The 25,917-nt window shown below is 49.1% G+C and overlaps 1 protein-coding gene across 11 annotated transcripts in view; it reads left to right on the top strand.

Annotated features, from left to right (window-relative positions):
* The window catches only part of C2CD5 (C2 calcium dependent domain containing 5), an 875,314-nt gene that overhangs the window by 237,164 nt on the left and 612,233 nt on the right, over positions 1–25,917 (top strand). For all 11 annotated transcript variants that reach the window (XM_085652749.1, XM_085652748.1, XM_085652746.1 and 8 more), the window contains one exon: positions 285–393. In XM_085652749.1, the coding sequence (XP_085508875.1) occupies positions 285–393 (109 nt within the window). The remainder of the gene's footprint in view (positions 1–284; positions 394–25,917) is intronic.

The raw sequence follows: 25,917 nt of genomic DNA, 5'->3' as shown, positions 1-25,917 counted from the left end.
GACCAGTCATAGCCTATCCTTGAAATCTGCATATATTACATTTCATAAAGATTAGCAATTCTTAAACTGCCACTCACAAACAACTCCAGAGTTAAAACCATACAGGGGTATTTGCAGTTGAATGACTACATATGAAATATAACTAACAGGTTAATAGGTGGAAGAAACCACTTTTTGTGCTAGCCAACTTTATATAGCATATCTATATAAAGTATTTTAAGTAATTATCTTCTTGGTAAAATCATCTTATTGAGGAATTCTGATAGCACGTTTTATAATTTCAGGAGTTTCCATTTTTCACCTTGACGACCTTTCCTCTGGGTTTCCTTGTCCATGTCGGAGGTGTTGTCAGCGCACGTTCTGTGAAGCTTTTGGATCGTATACACAACCCTGGTATGTTTGGTAACAGAAACTGTCCCCTACCAGTAAAAAATCCTTTTGATTCAGCTAGGAAATAATAAAACGTACATATGTGATTGTCGATTGCTATGAAGAATATGAATTTAAAAATAATTTTACAGTATAATCTTTTGATTGTCATTCAGTTATAATTTTTTGTTGACTTAGGAACTACACTCTCATTAACTCATTTGTTATTGCCATCCTGATCATATTAATTTTCATCTGTACCCAGATAATGTCCAGTTGCCTTTACCAGTTTCTTTATGGTCTGTAAAACCGTAATGCCAGTGCACATTGTGGAAAATGAAAAAATATCCTTACATTTTTTCTCATATAAAGCATTTGGAATAATTTGCACAGAGATGCTGGATCCATCGAGTACCTGTAATTTCAATTAAAACCATTTTCTTTAACAAGATATAAACCTAAATGGAAGTCTGTGTTGTTCTACTATTCTGACTTTATTAAAGCTCTGTTATTTGGTGTGCCAGCTGTGTGTGAAGAAAATATACTTGAAAGAAAAGAACAGTGTACCCTGTGGTAACAAGTGGAGATCGAGTTGAGCTCCGGGTGTGAATGGCATAAAAGGCTTTATCTAATTTAAACACAGACTGTGTTTAAATCAGATAAAGCCTTTCGGCAGTTGTCTCCGACCACTTTGTTCAGGACCTCGTTTTTAGCTCAGTCAGTTGTGGACTCTTGAAACTTACATCCACTTTATAAGAACAAGGGTAGTAGATCAGATTGATCTAATTATCGTCAAATTACATTGAAGATAAAGCTTATGCAAAAATGTTATTACTAGAACTTGAAGATTGGCAACCAGTAAGAACATAATTCCTTCTTGTCAAACTGTGTTCAGACAAAATTGCAGTGCCGTAGGCAATATTGTATTGCTTTCTCATCTAATCAGCTGAGCCACTAGTCACCAATGACCCCTTTATATGCCTCTTTTATTGATTACATGGATGCCTTCGACAAGGTTCGATTGGCATATATAGTGGAGGAAGCTGTAAGCCTTGCGCATTACATCTGCTTTGCTTCAAGTGATAATCTCTTCATACTCTTATAGCTAGGCCCTGGTTAAGGTTGGAAAAGGGTCCACAGTCTCAAAAACTATCTTCACTAATAGGGATTAAAGCAGGGCTGCATCCTCGCTCCTCTGTTATTCAACTTTACACTGCAGTCATTGGGCCAGCTCACAGGAAGGTAGGATTGTTTCTTTCGAAGATCATCAACAACTATTTATACATTTTACAGTATGCAGATGAAATTGTCCTTCTTGATCATACAAACATAGGGTTGCAAAGGGCACTAAATAAACTATTTGCCTAGCACTGTGAGAAATAGGCTTGAGCGAAATCCATCTAAGTCTAGCGTCATGATTTTTGGAAAGGTCCAGAAGAAAGTTGAGAAAACTTGGCTATCTGCCCCATGCCGAATAAAATATTCAACAAGCTATCAATATCTGGGCATCCGGCCGACTGAGAATGGCACACCAAGATCTCACCTGGTGAAGTTAAGGTACAAAGGAATTTCGGTGAAATATGCTCTTTGTAAGCTTGATGTCAAACTCTAAAGTCCTTTAGCCACCTCAATCCTACATGTTGCCAGAACAAAATTAATTTCTTCTATGCTTTATGGTCATCAGGACTTCCCAGGCTTATTTGCCTCCATGTTGGATTTGATACAGTGTATACGTTTCAAAGGTTGTTTCACCAACCATGATGCTGTGCTTGTAGACAAATTTGATTAGAATCTGGCCTAGTGCGTCAAGATCTTGCCTGCGAGGCAAACATTTTGGACACTGCTCAATGGTTAAAAAGGTAAAGCCAGGATCATTAAAAGCAAAATTCAGGTAGTTTTTGATACAAGATGCACCATCCTCTACCCCATGGACCACATTTTTTCAGTTCTCTTTTAAAGATGTGGAGACATGATAAATTTGGGCTCATGATCTTTCGTATACTGATCTTAAATAAGCCCTGAAAACACAAATCCTATTGCTTAGCAGACTTATCAATACAACTGTCTTAGCCACTTATAAGCACTCAGGGTACATTATGGATTCATACAATACAATCACTCCACAGGAAAATGTATTGGAGCCCTTGTGTAATTCAACTAGATTATCTTTTTGTATGTGATTTTTATTTCTTTTTTTCAAAGAACTGAGACGATCCTGGAAGTCTCAGTAGCCACAAGACTACAGGTGCAGACTATGTTACTATGATAAAGAATCGCGTACACATATTACATGCAGCTGCTAAGGAATGTAGAGGGAAAGGAAGATTCTATTGTAGCAGATGTTATTAAAGAATAATATTGGACATTTGTAATGATGCCCTTAGGCATTGCACCAATAGTCCACCATTTACAGATCTATCCCAAGCTGCTAGATTTTTTAAAGGTTTCCATCAAACGGTTTATAGCCAAATTCTCTGCCATTTTGCACATAATTAAATACGTTTATTGCAGTTTCCCCACATAATAATTTTAGAGAATTTAAATTTTACCTTTATTATTATTATAATTCTATACCTTCTACTTGAATGAAATGGGGATTGTTTTTTTTAGAGTGCATTGTATGTAAGATTTTCATTAATCAAACATTAATAAAGTACTTACTTAGTAGCAACGGTTCTGATAGCTACATCTTCCTAGAGATTCTCCATCTTAAGAATATCTGTCCAGGCATCCGACTGGTCTCAAATCTGTCTTTTTCCCAGCAGTAGCTCTCAAGCGCCGCCAGGTGACCTCATGCAGCGCCATCTGCTACTCTGTTCACCAGGCATCAACAGCACCATATAATAGGTGCCAGCATGCACACTGACCTCGGTTTCAGTTTTTCAGCTCTTTTTCTGGACTTAATCAAAAGAAATTCCTTAGCTTTCCAACTTCAAATTCTCCCCGAAAAGTTTCAGGGTGCAAGCCCTGTCATAATTACATCTAGCAGATGTATTTTGGATCCACACAACATTTGCATAAGTTTTCCTAGCCCTGACCATGACTTCTCGACATACAACCATTGTTTCCTGATGCGCATCAAGGCCATTTAGGAATGAATGGCTAAATATTCCTGGTCTAAGTAATGCAGAGACATGCAAAAGAGTTCCTATTCCCTGAGAGGAAATAATCTCCCAGGAGATCTTTCCAGAAAAAAACAAAAGTGTCATAGGTAGGAGAATCTATTTTCTTCTGAAGGAAACTGTCCTGCTCCCAAGACTATTTGGTTTTCCATGCTGTTTTCCAGTGCCAGGCTCTTGCTTGTCCTTGGAACCAATTCTAAAGCTACAAAAGATCTAACCAGAATTAGCCTTCTTCGTCTGCAGGTCAAGGGATGTTTGGTATCTTCTGAATGGCTATAGCACCCTCTGAGCCACTCCCCAAGGGCAAACCTGCCTCTTTTGGTTTGGCGGCCTCAGCTCCAAAACCTTGCAACTCTGCATTGTTGCATGCAGTGGTCTCAGCACCTAATCGAAACTCCATGTCACAGAAGCATCTCCTGCTGGTCTGGTGCCATCCATGTCGCCGTCCTTGAGCTGATTATTGCACTGCGATCAGAGCTGTCGACACTGCCCTCAAATTCAGCAGGAATTATCCAGGTAGCAAAAGAAAACGTCAGAGCTTGATTGGATGAAAGGACTCCTCTCAGAATAGATTCATTTGCCAGGAGGGGGGCTTATTTCAATGAGATTCTGATGGCATATACCTTCGCGATAGGGAGTATGACTGTACAGAAGATGCTCGGAGACTGAAATTCTGCTTTCTCCCTCTTACTCCAATGCTGTCTTATATGTTGACTCATTAAATGCCAGTGGGTTAGATACCACATCAGAAAGGAGTGCCCCTTACCCCTTTGGCATTCTGACAGAGAAATAGCCTCATTTACAACAGTGGTACAAAAAGCTCCTGAAGTTCTGGAACTGACCTTGCCTTCTGAGTCTAGCATGACAATCTTTCAGCTTGCCTCTTCAGGTTCCTGGTTCTTGCGCCCATTTAATAAGGCACTATTGGACCCTGTCTTGGCAGCATGGGAAAGCCCTTCTCAGGTCCAGCAGTCACAGGCAATTTGCCAGATGCCATAGGTCTACGCTGGGTGACACACAATTAATTTCCTCACACTCTTTACTATAGAGCCTTGTGCTTCAGTCTTCATCCTCAAAACTGAGTATCTGTGCCTTCCTTATGGCACTGTGGGCACTGAGTCTAAACGACTGGACTCGGCGTTCCAGAAGGTAGTCACTCCAGACAGCCTCACTCTTAATATTTTGAATATTCCAGTCCTACTAGGCCGCTATGTTCATACTTTGTGGAATTTGGCATAACTGGTGGATGAAAGCCCACCAGAACACAGCAGTGGGACTTTATTTCCTCCAAAGGGCTGCTGTCATGGGCCACTGACTACGGCACCTCTTTGCGGTGCACAGTTAGTGTACCTACTGACTGCTTCTTTGCCTCCGCGCCCACGTCAATAATACAGCATGGGTGCAGAGGCAAAGTCATCCATTCATTTGCATAGGGCCACTCCCCTGCAAATGAGGGAACCCCACCCCCTTTTATAATAGCGCTGACGCTATATGTGCACTGATACCATCATAAGCATCTGCGCTCTCTTTTGTAATATTACTGTTTTCTGGGGTGCCGAAAACAGATGTACATGCCCATTGCGCCCCTTAGGGCACTGTATTTAATGCGGGCCTAGGAGCATAATATTATTACAATGCAATTTACACATCTTTCTATTAACCAACTTAATGGTTCTCCTTTTAACAACTTTCAGAAGAAGATAAGGTAAATTCATCCTTGCTATAGTTTGAACCATTGGCCTGCATTGGACACATAGAAATCTGTAATAGGTGCTTAACCCAATGAAATTTCTTACTAGAACGTTTCCATCTCATTGCTATCAATGCAGCATCTCTGCTGCAAAAAGTGCAAGGTCTCCCACCATTCCATCACTAGTGGTGAATCTGGATTCCTCTTATGTGAAAAGTAATGCTTATTCTGTTTTTGTGACTCTGGATTATGTGATTGTGTTTTTTTTCCAAATAGATTTGTCATTCACAAGTAATTTGCTTCTGAAAAATATCAAACTTGCTTTCCTTTTGGAAAATGTCCTGAAAATCATCGAAAGGATGCTGTTTACTTGAAAGTGAAAGAGAAATGCAACCTTTGTCTTCCTCTGAGCAAAAACGTGTTCTTTTGCTCTCAAACTACTTTGAATTATCATACTTTATTACTCATTTCATAGTTACGTTAGTCCTAAATATTAATTCTCTAGGATACCAGTTAAGCCTAGAAAAAGTGGGCTGCTATGTATATTTTCAAGTCTTTGGTAAATATATTTGTAAATAATTATTTAATTGTGCATCGCGACATATGGGATTTACCCAGGATTCTAAATATACTTAAGACTAGCTGTTATTTATTGAGAGATGTACATATTGATTATTTGGGTGCTATGTGGAGCCTAATGAGATGAGATTATGTTGTATTCAAATGCACATTTATGTTCACTTATTTATTTAATAACTATTTGAACATAGAGAAGTTTCCTTGGCCTTTAAGGTGCAGTCATATGTACCATCTTTCTCATTCTTTTTTGTACTCTTACTTTGTACGTAATACAAAGTGTTGACTTCTAAACATTTATCCAACTCAAACGGGATATTCACTTTTGTGCATTTGGAAAACCATCATAAGAATCAACGCTCAACTAGGGCCTTAGGACTGGTGGCTTAAGTACGTAATGCAGCATCCCTGATGTATAGACGCACAATAAAAAGTGTACAGTGGAAGATAAATTCTTATATGTGGAGTCCCATTTCTATAGCAACTTTATCTGCATTTATTTTTTTTTTTTTTTTTTTTTTTAAAGGTTTTTATTGAACAATAATTCGATTACAAGCACGGGCCTACAACCACCAGGGCCGGCCGCTAAGGACAGAATGAAATATACATTTATCAAAGCTGCAGTCGGTTCCCGGGGTTCGGCCCCGTAGTGACTCCGGATAGTCCTAAAGGAACAGGAGACGTAAATCCAACAAACACAAAAAACTAAAAGAAAAACAAAAGGCGAGGCATAAAGACAAACAGTGCAGGTCAGGCTTCCTCCGGGGAACTCCAGTTCAGACCATTAAGCAGCACGCGAAAGGAAGGAGTCCCGGGAGGCTGGGGACGGGGGGGGGGGCCAAGGGAAATGAACGTCCATATGTAGTCATTCCAAAAGGTGCCCGGAACCGTCAAGGGTCAGGGGGACATGGCGATATCGGTGTCCACCAGGGGGGGCGTACAGATACCCCCACGATATGCATTCCATTGCCCCCAGATTCTGCCCCATGCCCCCGGCTTACCACGGGCTACATACACAGTCTTCTCCCTGAACATACACCAGTCCATATTCTCCTTCCATACTGACACGGTGGGCGGCCGCTGGGCACCCCAAAGCTGCGCTATATCTCTCTTGGCAATCATGTTCCCCAGGGCCGCCCACCGAGTCTGAGCCGCGCTATAATCATTGGGCTCCCACACATTCAGGACACAGCGACGCACTTCCGGCAACAGCACAACCCCAGTGACCTGTCCCATAACCGTATGTACCCGGCGCCAGTAGTCCGCCACCTCGCGGCACTCCCACAGGATATGGAGAAAGGTGGCGCTGAGCCCACAACCCCGCTTACAGAGCCCATCGTCGGAATACCCCATCGAGACCAAGCGAGGACCCGTCACATACACCCGGTGAAGAATCTTAAGCTGTACCGACCGGAGACGGGCTGGAATGGCGACCTCCTTGGGGGACGACAGTGCAGACTGCCAGTCCTCGTCGTCCAATTCCACCCCATCCCCCGTCCAAGCCTCCCGAAGGCGCACCAAGAGGTCAGCCCGATGATTAATCAGTTTCTTATAAATTAAAGAAATAGTACTGTCAGGGACATGTCCGTCGAGTATGCGGTCCTCGAGGGGCGAGGAAACCGGGATCTTGGTCCCCTCTCCAAAGACCGAGAGCAGGGCGTGTCGAACCTGGGCATAGCGGAAGAACTCCCTGTCCGTAAGCTCATATTCGGCCTGAAGAGCCGCAAAAGTCTTAACCGCGCCCTTATGCCACAGGTCTCCCACTTTGCTGATACCAATCGTGTCCCACTGGTCAAACCCCTTCGTAGTCCAGAGGCTCCCCAGGCGATCGGAGGCAAACAAAGGAGTAGCACAAGTCAGTCGCTCACTCCAGCCCGTGGCCGCAGTGGCAGCCCTCCAAGTCCTCACCGCAATCTTAGTAGGACCCGTAAGGGTCCGGCCAGCCGAGCGGGAGTAAAGCGCCCTCTTATAGTCCCCGCCGGGAAGCAGGAACTTGTCCATCTCATACGCCGGATTCAGGCCAGGCGCATACGTGGCATGGTTGATGGCCGAAAGCTGCGCGGCCCAATAATACCTGCGAATGTCGGGAAGCGCGATGCCCCCGTCGTACCAGGGTAGAGTAAGCTTAGCCAGAGCAATACGCGCCCGCCCGTCCCACACCAGTCTCCTCTGCAGGCTCTCAACCTCCCGAAAGTAGGCCACTGGGATGACGTCGAAGGAATTCTGGAGTGCATAGAGGAACCTGGGAAGAGACATCATTTTGAACAGCGCGGCCCGACCCAGCGGGGACAGGGGCAGCCTGCACCACCGGGCCGTGTCCTCCCGCAATCGCCGAAGCGGACGCAGGAGATTCTGCTCATAGCGAGCCACCGGGTCCAGCGAAACGTATATCCCCAGGTACTTAAAGCCGCTCAGAGATACCTGGATCGGAAGCCGAGGCGGCAGGAGAGGAGGACCACCGGAGATCGGATAGACGCAGGATTTAGACCAATTGATCGTGAGACCCGAATTATTCCCAAAGGAAGTCAGAACGTCAAAGAGGACGTTGAGCGACTGCCGCGGTGAGGTGAGATATAGGAGAATATCGTCCGCATACAGGGAAACCCGATCCTCAAAGCCCGGGGCCCACCGGATCCCTCTAAGCGAGGGCTCCCAGCGGAGCCAAGCAGCGAGTGGCTCCAGGGCGAGAGCAAAGAGCAAAGGGGACAACGGGCATCCCTGCCTCGTGCCCCTGCCGAGGGCAAAGGGCCGCGAGACCCGCCCATTCACCACCACCTGGGCCATGGGTCCCGTGTAAAGAAGCTTCACCCAGCCAATAAATCCTTCCCCAAAGCCAAATTTAGCCAAGACAGCCCAGAGGAATGGCCACTCGATGGTGTCAAAAGCCATCGTGGCGTCCAGAGAAACCAGCACGGCCGGTTCGGAGAGGAGCTCCGCCCTGGCAAGGGCGCCGTGAAGACGCCGCAAGTTAAGAGCGGTGTTACGATGCGGGATGAATCCGCATTGGTCCGGATGAATAAGATCGCACACGACGCTCAACAGACGAGTGGCAAGGACTTTCGCCAAGATCTTAGGCTCCGCATTTAGCAGTGAAATAGGCCGGTAAGAAGTACAGCGGTCTCGCGGCTTGCCCTCCTTGGGGATAACGACTATCGTGGCCAGACGCTGGTCAGCCGGGAGGGAACCCGCCGCCAGAGACTCACGGAACATGCGACTGAGGAAGGGCGCAAGCTTGTCAGGGCGCAATTTATATAGCTCAATGGGCAGACCGTTGGGACCCATAGCCTTGCCCGAGCGAAGGGAGCGGATCGCGGTCGCTATTTCATCCGCCGACAAGGGGGCGTCCAGCCGCTCACGGTCCTCGACGGACAGGCCGGGCAAGGCGATATCCCTCAGAAGAAGGCGAGAGTCGTCCTCATCCCTGTCAGTCACTGGGGAGTACACAGCCCGGAGGTGGTCGGCAAAACATTCCACAATCTCGTCAGGCTCCGTCACACACACACCATCCGCAGCACGCAACTCCGGGACCACACGATTCACTCTCTCCTTCCTGTCCAGCCACGCGATCAACTTTCCCGCCTTGTCCCCGGCATCGTACAGTCGACCCTGCTGCTCCCTATACATAGTTTTGGCCGCGCCAGTGACCAGGGACCTATATTCAAACTGTTTCAGGCTGAGGGCATGGAGCCCGTCCGGAGTGACATTCGCCTCCAAGGCCGACTCCAGCCCCAAGATGTCAGTCTCCAGCCTCACCACTGCCTCACTCTTGACCCTCTTAGCCACCACTATCTGGGAAAGGGCATGTCCGCGGATCACGGTTTTAAAGGCTTCCCACAGGGACATTGCAGACGACACCGACCCCTCGTTATCCAGGAAGTATTGGTCCATAGCCTTAACCAGGCTGTCACGAGTCGTAGGGTCTCGCAGGTACCATGGGTTAATGGGAGCGATCCGCCCTGCAGACCGCGGCCCGGTGTCGAAAAGAAGCCACAGCGGAGAATGGTCGGAGATACCCCGCGCCAGGTGCCTGACCTCTCGAATCCGACCAGTCTGCGCCGCGGGCATCAGGAAGTAGTCTAACCTAGAGAGACTCCCATGCGCCCCCGAGTGAAAGGTGAATTGACATTGGGTCGGATGCATTAATCTCCAACTATCCACCAGGCCGAAGGTATCCAGCATCCCACCCAGCCATGCCTGGGCAGCGGGGAGGGTCCTTGGTGGGTGACGATCCAGTTCCCCCGAGACCACAGAATTAAAGTCCCCGCCCATGAGCAGGAGGCTGTCCGGAAGGTCAAGCAGCATTCGACCCAAGTCAGTGAAGGTGGAGTTCTGGAGGCCCGGGGGGACGTAAACTGAAACCAGGGCAAGGGGCTGCCCCTCCCACCTCCCAATCAAGCACACATAGCGCCCTCTGTCATCCGAGACTATCTTAGTGATCTCCACCGGAAGTGAGGTTCGCAGGAGAATGCCCACCCCTCTGGAACCAGTTGTGAAACCAGAATGGGCCACGAGGCGGTATCCCCCCCTGTTCATTGCATGACAAACATTGCCAACCAGATGCGTCTCCTGGAGAAACACCACATCAGGAGTCAAACGACGCAAATATTGCAGTACTACACCCCGCTTGATACGGTCCCCCAACCCATTGACGTTCCATGACATAAGCCTCAACCCGTCCCCCCCCATCCCCCCCAATAGATCAAGGGTCCCCCAGCCTGCAGCACAGTTACCAAATGTGGACAAAAATCAGTACCTCGCCCTGTAAACAAAAAACACACAACAAAACAACCCCTCCTCCCCCCCAACCCCACCCCAGGACAAACTCCCCCCACCCTGCACCCCTGCGGGCCAAAAAACCCCCCCAACTTGCAGTGTGCCTGTCGCCCCTCTAACCCCATTCTACGAAAAGACCCCAGAGGAGGTAAGGGACCCGTCCCCGCCCGCCCCCCTCACTGGTCCTGGTAAAACACAATATGCAAATGAAATAAGACCCGACTGTACAGTGCAAAACGGCAAAATCAAGGACCAAAAGTCATTCTAGAGGGGACCCGTCACCCGCGGTGCCCGCGGAGGGTCCGGGACGGCCACCTCCGTCCGGCAGAGAGTCCAGCCAGTCACTTGCAGCCACGGGAGAGTCAAAAAAGGCTGTCCGATCCCCATGTTCCACTCGGAGTTTTGCAGGGTAGAGCATCGAATATTTTAGGCCCAGCTCGCGAAGACGACGCTTCACCCCCTGGAATCCCATCCGTTGTTTCTGGACCAGTTGCGTGAAGTCCGGATAAAAATTAATGGTCGAGTTCTCATAACGAACCGGGCCGTGGGCCCGTGAGGCCTGCAGAATAGCGTCGCGGTCCCTGTAGTAGAACAGTTTGGCCACGATAGGCCTCGGGGGGGCCCCCGGCCGTGGCCGACCGCCCGGAACTCGATGGGCCCGCTCCACGGCAAAGAACTTACTTAGGCCAGCCGGGGTCAACTGTTTCAGGATAAGTTCCTCGACCACGAGGTCAACCGGGCTGCCGTCGGAGGACTCCGGTACACCTATGACGCGAATGTTGTTGCGTCGGGCCCGTCCCTCGAAGTCCTCAAGCCGCCGGGCCATATGATCGTTAACCACCCTGGCGTCTCCAAGCGCGGCCCGCAGATCCGACACCTCCGCACCGAGGGTGGAGGTCCGCGTGTCGAGAGCCTGGACCCTCTCGTTAGTTTTGGAGAGGTCGGCCCGGATCAGGGTGACATCAATCGCGACAGTGTCAATCTTACGGGCCAGGGCCTCATATTGCGTCGCGATGGTTTCCCTAATGCCATCAATGGCGCCCATAATGTCTTGTAGGGATAGTTCCGTAGAGACGGTCGCGCCTCCCTCCGCAGTATCCGAGGGGAGGCCGGCAGCGCCAGAGGGCCCCCTGCCCTGGGTGTAGCGATCCATGTTATTGCTCTGGACCGGTCCCCCGCGGAGGGAAGCCTTGGTCTTGCGGCCCTCGGGACCCCCTTTACCCCCCATGTGAACACGGTCACTCAAGGGGACCTCCAATCAAGAGGTGTAAGGGCACCAGCAAGAAGACCACAAAATGTCAATATAGGGGGTCCGAAGCGATAGGCACTCTAGTGGCAGTTGAAAGGAAACCTCATGCAGAGGCCCAGGAAGCACCTCGCCACCCCGAGCGCACCCCCCTGCCGGTCTCCTGAAGTGCAAAACCGAAACCGAAAGTGATGGATCGGCAGTTGGCACCGCGCTGAAGCCGCTGTTGTTCAATTGCAGCCCGGCCCCTCGGGTCACCTTCACCCCGGTCACCTCCGTCGGGTGGGTCCCAAAAGTTCCGACGACGACAACTCAGGATTCCCAGGTCCGATTTGAGTTTTGAAAAGAGATATATGCTCAGCTGGTCTTTATCTCCCAGATTCCATAAGCCACTTCAGGATATTCTCAGGATAGATTCCGAGGAGCGGAGAGGGTCCGGGGAGCCCTGTGCTCACGCGACCATCTTGGATGCGCGCTAGGCTCCTCCCCCTTTATCTGCATTTTTGAAGATTCTTTACCAGATGCTTGTTTTTTTGCTCTTTCTGTCATTTTCCATGCATTCTCTGCTTGTGGACCTGCTAGTGTGTCCACCATCTTAGATGATCATTTGGCTATATGTAGTGCATTGAAATGAAATCTTGCTTAGCATTGCACATGTCACTACTGTGCACTAGGTTGAATGAATTCCTCCATCGAACCTTTCACCTTTGCTGGACCCTGTATGTTTCCTGACTATTGAGCTTTCTGCGCTTTACGCATGGTAAAATTGGGACTCTCCTAATTGGCATTGGTTGAATAAGTTATCTAGAAATCCCTATTATGTGATACTAAACTGTACCCTACCCTGGCCTTGCAATTTAAATGTCACTAGTGAATTGCCATCCACTTCACTGACAGTGCAAACATGACTGCAGACCTACTGTATATGGCCTAGCTGTTGCAGTTTTAAAACTCAATTTAGCCTGCCAAAATAAAGTCTTTTCACTGGCCGCAATCTTCCTTTACAATATTTATAGGTCACCCCCTAAATAGGCCTTACTGCCCATAAGGCAGGGTGCATAGTATTTGAAAGCTGAGCATATAAGTGTCACACATGGCCTGAGAGTGGAAACTCTTTAAATGCTACTTTAGCAAGGCTGCCCATAGGAAAACACTGGGTTACATTATTACATATAATAATGCTATATTGCGAATTTCGTTTTGGAAGCAGCTAGAAATATAATACAATGACTCTTTAATAGATATTTCAAATCCAATTTAGTGATAACAAATATATCTGAAAGAAACAGCTAGTTATAGATTCCTTACTTTAGAATTATCCCCAGGCGTCAGACTGGATCCGGAGAATTTTTTCATCAGCAGTACCCCTGTGCGTCGAAAGGCGGCGTTGGTTGGCTCCATGTTTGTTGTTGGCGTCGTGGTCGCTGGGTTGACGGCACGGAAGCTACTTAGATGCTGCCCTCGTAGAACTGACGTCCGTTCTTAATTTTTCCGCGCCAGCCAGCACAGATCCGGAGAGAGCAGTACCTTCAGTCACTTTTTGACTGACTTTTTATCAACACCGTTTTCGAGTCTTCAACTCCTGGTGCACGTCAGGGACTTCAAGGTGTGTGGTTCCTGTAGCCGACTGATGTCGGTGACGGATCCGCTCAGCGTGTGCTTGTTTTGCTTGGAGCGCGACCATGACCCCACGTCGTGCTCTGATTGCCGGACCATGAATCCGAAGTCTTTGCGGGAGCGGTCCCGAAAGCTTCCTGAGGCCCCCCAGCAATCTGCTCTGTACCGTTCTAGATCCCGGTCGCGTGGGAGGTCGAGGGACCAGTCGCGGAGTCATCATCATCATTCTTCTTCCAAGTCTTCGCACTTGTGGGCAGGTAAGTCGAAGCACAAGAAGAAGTCGAAGAAGCATCGTCGTTCTTCGACTTCTCCCAGTCTGTCGGCTGACACGATGAGTGATGCGGATGGTGCCCCTCATGCGGCTTCCCGGGACCTGGAGCGACCCCTACCCAGCTTCGCCAATTTTATGAAGTGATGCATGCCATCTTTGGGCAGACTGACTCCACCGGTGCACCTTCGGGCACTGCGGACTCGGTGGGCGGAGGGGCCCTGGGCCTTCAACGCCGGCTGCTCCACCTTGGATCCAGGCCTGGATCCGGATTGGCACCGGTCGACCTCATTACTCCTCCCCATGCCGATTCCACTGGCACCATGCCCGCAGCCGACGCCGGTTGTGTCCCCAGCCGGCATCGACCCCGTCCTTCATCCCGATGTAGACATGGAGCCGGACCGGTGTTGACCGATACTGTGTCCGGCGCTGACGGGTACTTTTGTACCCTTGTTCTACCCTGGATCTTTTAGATCAGAATGGCAGCCAGAGGAAGGTGAGGACTGGGAGTGGTCTGGAGACCCTTTAACTGACCAGTTGGGCTATGAACCGGACTGGAGAGAAGAACTGGGGGAGGCCAGTGGTCTGGATACCTCGCCAGACCTTGGCATGCTGTCTCCTCCTACCGTGGCTACGGAGGAGAGAGCGTCTTACGCAGTGGTGTTGCGTAAGGCGGCCAAGGCTCTCAGCCTCGAGCTACCTATGGTGGCGGTCAGGACTAACCTGACAGAGATGCTTCAACTGTCAGCGAGCTCTTGGGAGCCCCTGCTGGTGTTTAATGAAGCCCTAAAAGACATCCTTCTTGGCAACTAGTCAAAGCACAACACAGGGGCTTCAGTGGATAGGATGATTGCCCGACGCCACCGCCCGGCCCCGGGCGACCCCACTTTCCTCTCCCACCACCCCACCTCTGAGAGCTTGGTGGTTCAAGCCTCCACCTCCAAAGGCGCATTCCCTAACTCACCACCTGATAGGGAATCCAAAAATCTGGACCATCTTGGTAAGAAGATGTTTTCTTCCTCCAGCTTGGGACAGCGGTCAGTAAACACTGCATGTCTGTTGGGCCGTTACAGCCACTCTGTGTGGGATACGGTGGTGCAAGTGCTGCCCCAGTCCCCGCAGGAGGCCCGGGACATACTCTCCCATGCAGTTGCCGAAGGGAAAGATGCAGCAAAGTTTACCATCCGCTGTGGGCTGGATACCGCCGACTCACTAGACCGGATGATTTCCACGTCGGTAGCCCTTCGACGCTACGCCTGTTTGAGGTCGACTGGTTTTTCCAGGGATGTCCAATCCACTCTCATGTACATGCCCTTTGATGGCCGTCGCCTATTCGGCGACAAGGCAGACAACGCGCTGGAGCACTTTAAGGACTCTCCGGCCACGGCCAGGTCCTTGGGCTTCTCCATCACTTGCCCTGCGCAGTCTGCTTTTTGCTCCTTTCGGGGCTACAGAAAGGGTGCCCCGCCACGTCCTTCCCAAAGCTACAGGTCAGCGCATGCTGTTCAGCCCCTGCGTGGCCGGGGACGTGGAAACCACCGCCGTGGTTCTAGGGCCAGCGGGCGGACCAGTCCACCACATCCCCCTCTGCAGCAGCCTCCAAACCCTCCTAGTCTGACCTTTCAGGACCACCAACTGCCAGTGGGCGGCAGGATTCGCCATCACTTCCCCCACTGGCGCACCATCACGTCGAACATGTGGGTTTTGCAAACAGTCCGAAGGGGTTACACCCTCCCCTTCGAGACTGCCCCCTCCCCTTCTAGACTACCCCTCCATCCATGCCACCTCAGTACCATCGCATGTCGGAGGATCATCTGGCCCTTCTCCAACAGGAAGTTTTGGCACTCTTGGCCAAGGGAGCCATCGAGCGAGTTCCTGTCCCAGAAGTAGGTTGTGGTTGCTATTCACACTACTTTTTGGTGCTCAAGAAGGACAAAGTCCTGCGTCCTTTCTTGAATCTCAGGAATGTCATCCGCTTCCTCCGGAAGGAGAAGTTCAAAATGTTGACGCCAGCTCAGGTTATGTCTGCTCTCGACCATGGAGACTGGATGGTAGTGTTGGATTTGCAGGACACACTTATTTTCACATCTCTATCCTGCTGGCCCACCGGCGTTACCTGTGGTTCACGGTAGGTCACGAGTACTTTCAGTTTACCGTGCTCCCCTTTGGCCTTACCAGCGCCCCTCAGGTGTTCACGAAAGTTATGGCGGTGGTCGCAGATCAGGCGTTCCAGTCTTCCCACTATCTCGACGACTGGCTGTTGAAGGCGGGCTCGCCCAGTCTGTCGTCTCCCACCTCCAGACTACGGGGGTTCTCCAGCAGCGTGCCGAAGTCGCACCTGACTCCCTCTCAGAAGCTCCTCTTCATCGGAGCGGTTCTGGACACGGCACAGTTTTGGTTCTATCCCCCCGAACAGCGAGTTCAGAATATTCGGCCTATGATTCCGATCTTTCAGCCTCTATCCCGGGTTTCGGTCAGGATGATTCTCAGGCTGCTGGGCCCGATGGCCTCCTGCATCCTGCTAGTGGACCATGCCAAGTGGCATATGCAGGCTCTGCAGTGGGACGTGAAGTTCCAGTGGGCACAACATCATGGGAACCTGTCCGATTGCGTCCAGATCTCGGAGGGCACTGTACACAAACTGCAGTGGTGACTAATGAACCAGGATTGGGTCGACGGCAGATCCCTCTCCCTTCCCCAACCAGAGTTCACAGAGGTGACCGATGCATCTCTTCTGGGATGGAGCGGCCACATGGGGGAGACGGAGATCAGAGGCCTCTGGTCTCCGGCAGAGTCTGGGCTCCACATCAATCTTCTGGAGCTTCAGGCGATCCGTCTTGCACTAAAAGCATTCATTCTCTCTGTCCGGGGAAGAGTAGTGCAGGTGTTCAAGGACAACACCACCGCCATGTGTTACTGCAACAAAAGGGGCGAGGTAGGATCGTGGATCCTATGTCGAGAGGTTTCCCGTGTCTGGACATGGCTGGAACTTCAGAGCAAATCCCTGGTGGTTCAACACCGGGCAGGTTCCCTGAACGCCAGGGCGGACGAACTCAGCCGCAGGTGCATGATGGATCATGGATGGCGTCTTCACTTGGAGGTGGCGCAAGCTCTCTTTCAGCAGTGGGGAGAGCTTTGGTTAGATCTATTCGCCACCAAAGAGAACGCACAATGTCAGCAATTCTGCACGTTGAAATATCCAAGGCGGCACTCGCTAGGCAACACTTTTCATCCCAAGTGGAGTTGCGGTCTTGTGTACGCCTTTCCGCCTATACCACTCCTGCCCAGACTTTAGTCCTGTTTTGGTACTGCATAGATACTCTTCACATTGCCCTAAGTTAAGCCTGTCTGCTACGTGTCATAGCTACTTGAGGGTTGAATTCAGGTTAATTCAGTGAAATTGAGGGTTCACCTTGACCAGGATTGTGATTATTTTTGAGGTTGGTACTTACCCCACTAAACTAATACTGCAATTTCTTACAAAGGTTACCAGTCATCAATATCAGAAAACAAAGTTTGCAGTAGGTGCTGTCATGTTTGAACATTATATTTAGTATGTATTTACCTGGTTGCTGTTTTATGAAATCTCAATACCAGCAAGTAAAATGAAAAACAAGTTCTCTCTCATGCGATCTCCTTTGATAATCATAAGCACTGAATAGTCAAGCCGACGTGCGGGGATGCCAGAGAACTTATTTACAATATTTATTCTTAAGTGTAGATGTTCACCTTTCTTTGGTAAGGCCAGTATAAGCACATCGTTTATTAAAATATTATTCAGCCTATAAATGAGGCTATAATGGCCAATTGCTTTAATTTGCGTTACAAAAGGGGTTCATGTGTAATTAATAGACGAGGAAAAAATTAGCAGGAGCTGTATTTGTCAGGGGTGGGGGAAATCATCACCCGACACCAGAGTCATGTTGTTTTTTGTGATGGGCAAGATGATTTAATGTCTATTGTGTCCAATGGACAAGTAGACATTAAATCATAAGTAATACAGGCCCAGAGTACCCACAGTCAATCAGAAAGGCTGGAAGAGAGCTAGAGACTTGGTAGAGGCCTCTGATTGGCTAGCAGCCCATGACTGGGCTCGAGCCTAGCCAGTGATTGGCTGGAGGAGTGAAACGTCAGTCTAACTCAGCTAGTGGTAGTTTGTAGCCGGCCGCTACGAGGCTTACATTTATCTTAAAAATAAGCACTGCCATAATGACCGCTAAAAAGGTGTATCTTCTTGCAACCAACTCGCTTTAAAGATTAATAGAAACTCACTGCCTGCTGTCACTGAAAGCGTCTAGTGAGGCGTCCTTGTGGCTGCAGGAAGGGCGGGCTCATATAGACCTAATCACTGCTATTGGAGCAGTGCTGTACCCGGGCTGACTGCACCTTTAATTGGTTGGCGCAGAGCAGATTGAAACACCCCTTTCGCGCTAGGCGTGCTGCAACAATCCGGAACGAAGGCTGAGAGGCTGCCTTTGAGCAGGTCGGTTTGCTGTGCTTCTCCCGGTATCACGGCAAGTGACTGCAGCAAATAGGAGCAGTAGAGGAGACCGGCAGTTCGTGTGCGCTGCATCACTTCATGTGAGTGCTGGTGTGCAGACTACGAGCATCGCCAGTCCGTGTCCAGCACCTTAGTGCAGTATCTCCTCAGCCGCGGGATGGCCTGCCTGTGCGTCATGTCATCAGTGCTTTGCAGAGCCGAACTTGAACTTAGGGTACACGATTATGAGACTTTTATGTTGAATATATGTCGGGGTGGGGAATATCTCCCTCGAAGTATCTGCACTTGCCGCTCCCCTGCCCCCACCCTTTCCTAAGAGGACTCCTGCGATGCCACCCCCTTCTCCACCCCTCTCCTCTGTAATGGAAGATACGAGAAGCTGTCAGTAGTGACCTGAAGACCTGAAAAGCAGTTAAACTGACATCACGCACAACAGTGGTGATTAGCAACACAGCGGCATCCCCGGGGGCTAATTACTGCATAGCCCCCAAAGCCAGTGGTGGCAAAATGCAAAGCCCCCAAATGAACACCAAAGCCTCGCGATCAACTCCCGCGCACACTTTAGTGGTTAAAGCCAGCATAGAATCGAGTGGGTCAGTACTCTCTGATATCGGAATGTAGACGTTATACACAAATCATACAAATAAAAACACAATGCCATACTCTATTGCTGTTTTGCAGCTGAAGTGATCTGGTATGTAGATTGTTTCCTAGAGCTGTGTCGCATGCTTCAAAGAACTACACCAAAAACAAAGAATTCTGAAATACTAATATTATATTGTTCCAAGGGGTGAACATTACCCAGTGAGTCCGACTCCACCACAGTGTTATCTCTACTATTTCCCACCAGAGGACAAGGCCGTGCTGCTTGGAGGGCGCATGAAGGCCTCAGTCACTGCTCACTGTGGGACTGTGTTGATATGTGTGCATGTATGGGTGATTCATTTGGGCATGTGTCTTGCGCAGATAAGGTCATGGTTTCACGGGAGCATCAACTTGCCATTGTGAGCATTCGCATTGCTCCTCCCTTGCTTACCTTGTAATGTTTTAAGGGAGTGTAATGTACTGCCAGAAAGATCATATTGCTCGCTGGTGTGCTAAACTCTGATGCAGGAATATGTATGTGGCCCGCACGTGATTAGAATGTTTGTAGATGTTCCGGCTTATCTATTCATCATTCCTCTCACAAAAAGGACAGACTTCATCAGCCAGTTTGTTAAAAGGGTCTCCCACTTCAAATGTGAAAATATGGGGATTTGTGGCAATATCATTCTTTTACTTTCTGGTGCCTTTTTTAGGATTCCCCTTCCCCAGTAGTCGAGGTCCTCAAGTAAACAGGTTAGTTTGGTGTGGCCTGTTCATCAGGTACGAGTGCTGAAGGCTCAATAAATGGAAATGTTGTGCCGCCGTGGAGGTGCAGGGGTGTTGATATTCTTGTTCTGAGCCACATCCTCTGACTTTTTCTATGACGAAATTCCTAGTAAGTAGGAAGGTTTCCAGCCTGATGGATTAATTTGAAGAAAGGGCAGGTAGAAGCACTCACATACCCGAAAAAAGCCCGAGCCCTCAGATAATAGAGCTTCCATGCCAGCCTTGCTTTAAATGACCCGCAGAATCCAGGGAGGGGAAGGCCTAGATGAGTTATGGTAGCGTGGGGATCAATAACTGAACTACCGAAAAAAGTGATCTTGCGTCAGGTTATCTCCCTGAGCAGAAGTCGTTATCATGGAAACTAAGACTTTAACATTTGCACAAACGGTGTTCACTTCTTGCCTGTCAAGATCCTTAGAATTATGTATCAGCATTCCTGCGTCTCCCACCTCAAGATTGATTCATAGCCACTCAGAAGGCTGGCCACAGACTTCAATGTAGTGTTCCCTGCACAACCAACATCAGTGGAAGTGACTCCTTTCACACTCCTGCTCTGTTAGCAGCAACACGTGCTACCATGCCACGGGAATGTGATAAAACTGGAGGATAAGTGCAGAAACTGGCAGATGCTTTTATAACCTGCCTTTAATTTTCATTAAAGCTGTCCATTATAGTACTACCTGAAGGTGAAAGACCAAAAAAAGTTAAACAATATATATATTTTTTTACTACTGCTTTGACCGCACCCCCAGACTCATTCGCCTTGCTTTCTTTTTGTGCAGCATAACTAACAGTTCCCTTTCTTTTATAATGCACTTCCTCGACCACTGAGCCTACAGCACCTTCTCCAGCTTCACATACTGTGCCTGCTATCACTACTGCGCTCTCACTGCCCCTGCTACCAACTCTGCACTCACACTGCACCCTACATACAGTAGTCAGAACAGGGCATGTGAAGGGGTAGGGCCAGGGCCTCCTGTCACAGACTCAAGACTGGGCAAAGGGAGCAAATAGTCACCTACTGCAAAGAGGGAGTGGGGCTGCTTCATCACCTTTTTACCAACCACCATCCCTATGCCAATCAAACACACACACGCATACCAAAGCCGCCTTCAGGTCATGTTTGCGCTATATCAAAAATCTGCAAAAAATAAACGCCCACACCAGGCTCACAATACAAGCTTGGTGCTTTCCTTTCACAGATGAAGCAGACTGACGGTTTAAAGGTGAAAGGCAAGAATTAATGTAGGGACGTGAGTAAGGTGGGACAAGTAGATTTTACAGAACATGTAGATCTCAGTGGCATTTTGTCCCTTGGCCAAGTAGATGATTTTAAAAATTACACACTCCTGATTTGTTCTTGTAAATTTTAGTCACAAACCATTTTAAAGGAAAATGTGGAAAACCGAAGAGGACAATGTGGATTAATAAGCTGCAACTCTACAGATATGGAAAGAAAATCTGCCTTTAAGAGCTTATTTTCACCAGTATCCCATCATGCTCAGTAGGTGACAGTTACTTAAGTTATTTTTTGCGTCTCTTGGTGGTAGGATCTTGGAGCACTGAAATTGGCCTTGTTTTGCTTTTTCCTTCAAAACTTTCTTTTAGAAAGTTTTGTCAGCACCTTCACTCAACAGCTTTCACCTCCACCACTACTTTAGACAGAGACACCTTTGGAAGGTCTCCTTCTCTGGCAAGTACGGTAGCTTCCTCTCTGAGATCAAGGTGTCGTCAATCCAGATCTCGCCATGGGTCGCGAACATAGGTACCTTTGAGACATAGTCATCATTGTAGGCTCTCCTATGCACTCCACATCAAGCCGCTCTTCTCGGCGCACTCAAAGACATTGTCCTAGGTCACGATCCAGATCTAGGTTACCATCAAGACGGAGGTAATGTGATTTCACCTCCTCCTTCAGTAGTGAAAGGTACTCACTGACACTGATGAATTCTCCACAGCCAAGGGTCTTGCCAGTTGCTGACATCGTGCTTGAAAAGGTGCTTGTACAAGGGGCTGCAAAACTGAACATTTCAGTACCTGCTCCATCAGTGTCTACATTGGCGATTTTTGTGACTCTTCACTAACGTGCAACATCAGGACCCCTTCTACGTCTAGTTCCAGGTTTATTACAACCAGCCATGGAACTTTTCCTTATGCCAACCGCAGCAAAAGCAGCTCCGTCTAGGCTTCAGAAAAAAATATAAGCCTCAAGAGAAGGACCGAATATTCCTGCAGTCAGATGTTCCACCTGATTCAGTTGTTGTTTTGGCTGCAAGGAAAATACATTTAACTACTCCTTCATCCACAGCTCCACCAGACAAAGAAGTAGAAAACTAGAGTTCGAGGTATATGGGCTGCAGATTACACACTGTGCATAGATCGCCATCTGGTGTTGGGCCCGGATATTGCAGTTGTTTTTCTCTTGGAAAGTCTTTGGAAGTCACGAGGTATGTGACTCCTCCTTTAGATCGTATTGCGCATGGGCTTCGGCTCCATCCTCAGATTGTTTTTTTCCGCCATGGGGCTCGGATGTGTTTCTTCGCGCTCCGGCTCCGAACCGTTTCCAGTTACAGTTCTTCTCATCGGCACGCAATCCTTCCCTTCCGCGATATTGTTCCTGATCGCGATCTCCACACTCGATGCGACTCGTCGAGAAACTTCGATTCCAGGCGTCGACGCAGGCCTTCGGGCCTACCTCAGCTCCAGTCCTAGCTCATGGAAAGGACTCCATTTAAGAAGTGTCCTCGATGTGGATCCAAATTTCCCCTCACCGATCTCCATGAGGTGTGCAACCTCTGCCTCTCCCCAGAACACGAGGCTCGAGACTGTCCGGCGTGCAAATTCTTCCGGTCCAAATGGACTATTCGAGACCGAAGAGCGAGGAGAACCATGACACACGCGCCGACTGCAATCCCCGACAACATCTTCGGAGAAGGTGTCGATGTTCCCAAGGAACAGCACACTGAAGAGGGCCTCGTCAGCGCCTCCGAAGCCGACGATTCAGATGTCCAGGGCATCACTCCGGCACAGAGGGGCGTGAGTACTACTATATCGATCCCCACCCTCGACGGCATCGAAAAAGGCTTTGGTCACGCCTTCGCCCTTGGGCCTAGGCACGACCAAAGACACTGCTTCACATATCTCGCTTTCGGGCCCGGTTAAGAAGCCCATCAAGCCTTCTCGCAGCTCGGGCTGGAGCCAGCCTGCCGTCGGTGCCGAGAAACCCTCTGCACCGAAAACGAAAATGGCTTCCTCTGCGCCGAGCTCCACACCGAAACACTCTGTGCCGAAGACACCCACTAGTTCCTCGGTACCGACGCCAGCTTCGGAACCGAGCAAAAAAGCCAACGCCATCGACACCCACACCTCGAAGCCGAAAGCCATCTCGGAACCGAGAAAACAACCGGACATGTCTAAACCACACAGTTCAAAACAACGAACAGATGATTCCAAGACTAAAAAACCACCGGCTCTGACCCCTTCGGCGCCGACGGATCGACGCGCTCACAGAGGAACTGTTTCGGCCCGATCCACTCCAAAAAACTCTTACTAAAGACCCTAAAACTGGGCATTTGATGATCAGCATCAAAAAGAGACCGCTGGACAAGCCTTCACCGGCTCCACCTCCAAAGAAAAAGGACTGTGGTACCTCCCCGTTGAGACTACCCTCACCCCCTCCTCCACCTCCTCCTCCACCTCCTCCTCCACCTCCTCCATCTCCTCCGCCTCCCCTACCTTATCATTCCCCCACACCCTCTCCAGATGAGCATGATGACGATGTCTATGAAGACATAGGGGAGGGACCCCATGACCAACCCACAGGAGACCCCACTCCTACAGGCTCCCCAGACCCATGGGACGACTACAACATCCCAGACATACCTAACGTCCCGCAGGACGACATTTACCCTTCAAGACCGGCCCCCCAGAAGACACTATGGGGTTTAACCAGCTGCTACATAGGGCTGCACACTACCACGGAGTTGATCTCCAAACAGACTCCGTGGAGGAGGACTTCCTCCTAGACACTTTTGATACCACCCACAGGGCCACTTCCATTCTGCCCATGCTTAAAGGTGTTATCAAACACGCGCCAGAGGTCTTTAAAGACCCGGTCAGAGCCAGGGTCATCAACCCTCGTATCGAAAAGAAATATAAGGCTGCCCCTACAGACCCCACCTACATGAGAGGGCCCGCACCACTAGACTCCCTCGTAGTCTCCACTGCAAGGAAACGTGCAAACTCCCCTGCATCAGGTGAGGCACCACCAAATGATAAAGAGTCTAAACTCCTAGATGCCTCTGGCAAGCGAACAGCATCCCATGCGGCCAACATATGGCGCATTGCGAACACACAAGCGCTTTTAGCACGATACGACAGGGCACATTATGATGAGCTAGAAGCAATCATGCAGCACCTCCCTGTCAAGTACAAGAATAGAGCCAACGAGCTAATCCAGGAGGGAAAAACCATCACAAACACCTCCATACGCTGTGCCCTCGATGTTGCCGACACCGTCTCTAGGGCAATTAACACCAGCGTCGTCCTCCGGAGGCATGCCTGGCTGCGCATTTCCGGTTTTAAACCAGAGGTACAGGCTTCCATCCTTAACTACCCCTTTGACCAAGAACATCTCTTTGGCCCAAACGTAGACGTAGCCCTTGAGAAAATGAAGAAAGACACCGATACGGCAAAATCTATGGGAGCCTTACAGTCACACCCTCCTAGACGCTCCTTTCGTCGTTCTTCCTTTCGAAGCACATCTAGAGGCTACTCCTCCAACAGCGCTTCTACTTCCTATAAAGCCCCTACACAATCCACCTTCACTAGGGTTTACCAGAGAGGTGGCTACAGGGGTAACAACAATAAAGGCAGAGCCAAAACTAATACCTCCCGCTCTGCTTCCACTCCTACCCAATGACTTCCCTTCACTCCCCCCAGACTATCCCACTCCAGTCGGGGGCAGACTACAAAATTTCCTTCATGTCTGGGCTACTATCACCTCAGACAAATGGGTGACACAAATAATTCGGTCAGGCTACTGCCTCGAACTAAAATCAATCCCCCCAAACATTCCACCAAAACACCGCCCAATGTCACAGGAACATTTGTCACTTCTCAAGCAGGAGGTAATCTCCCTCCTACAAAAGAGTGCGATAAAGCCAGTTCCTACCCAACAACAAAATATGGGAGATTACTCCCTATATTTCCTCATACCAAAAAGGGACGACACTCAATGGCCCATCCTGGACCTCAGACCCCTAAATCACTATATCCATTTAGACCATTTCCACATGGTCGCACTTCAGCAGGTACTTCCCCTGCTCTCCCAAAACGACTTCCTTGCCACCCTAGGCCTCAAGGACGCCTATTTCCACATTCCCGTTCACACAGCTCACAGAAAGTATCTCAGGTTTGTAGTGGACGGTCAACACTATCAATTCAATGTGCTCCCATTCGGAGTCACCACAGCACCGCGAGTGTTTACCAAGTGCCTAGCGGTCGTGGCAGCACATCTGCGAAGACAACACATACACGTCTTCCCATACCTGGACGACTGGCTAATAAAAGCCAGCTCATACAACCAGTGTGTACAACACACTCGTGCAACTATACAGCTACTTCACCAACTGGGCTTCACAGTAAACCACACTATGTCCCATCTGCAACCGTCCCACATAAAACAATACCTAAGAACAGGCTTACAAGAATGCAGTAGAGGAAGTAGGGAAATTCTTTTTAATTCAAGACAAAAATGGTAGTTTGGTGAAAAAAAACGCCCAAACCCAGCAACCCTTGGTACTCTGACCAGTGCAAGGCAAAAAGAAAAGAGATAACAGCCGCCTTGCGTAAAAAGAGTCAACCTCTAGTTAGAGCAGCCAGAAAGGACTGTGCAAAGGCTCTGAAGCAGGCCAAACGTGAGTGGGAGGAACAATACTGGCAGGACCTTAAATGTGCTTCTAAAAGGAAGAACTCATTGTTGTCTTGGGAATTTATTAACAAAGCTAGGCAGCGTAACTCACCATCTTTAGTTAATCATATAACAAGCCAGCAATGGTATCGCCATTTTTTTGCATTGTATGGTGGGACAGAAGCGGTCCATTCTCCTCCCCCCAATTCATCTATTAGGGCTTCTTCTTTATTGCTGCCTGTAGATCCCTTCTTGACTTCTGAGGTGATGCTGGCTATTAGACACTTGACACCAAAGAAAGCTGCTGGCCCTGATGGAATTCCAGGAAATCTCCTATTGGAAGAACCCGCATTATGGGCTAAACTCATTGCCCTAATAATGAATTTGATCTCTAGGGGATTCCCCGTCCCAGACTCATGGAAGGGAGCGGAGGTGATTACTGTGTTTAAGAAGGGTGCCAGAGATGACCCTGC

Source organism: Triturus cristatus, chromosome 4_1 (assembly GCF_964204655.1).
Source record: "Triturus cristatus chromosome 4_1, aTriCri1.1, whole genome shotgun sequence".
NCBI lineage: Eukaryota > Metazoa > Chordata > Amphibia > Caudata > Salamandridae > Triturus > Triturus cristatus.
This window is presented reverse-complemented; position numbering and strand designations above follow the sequence as displayed.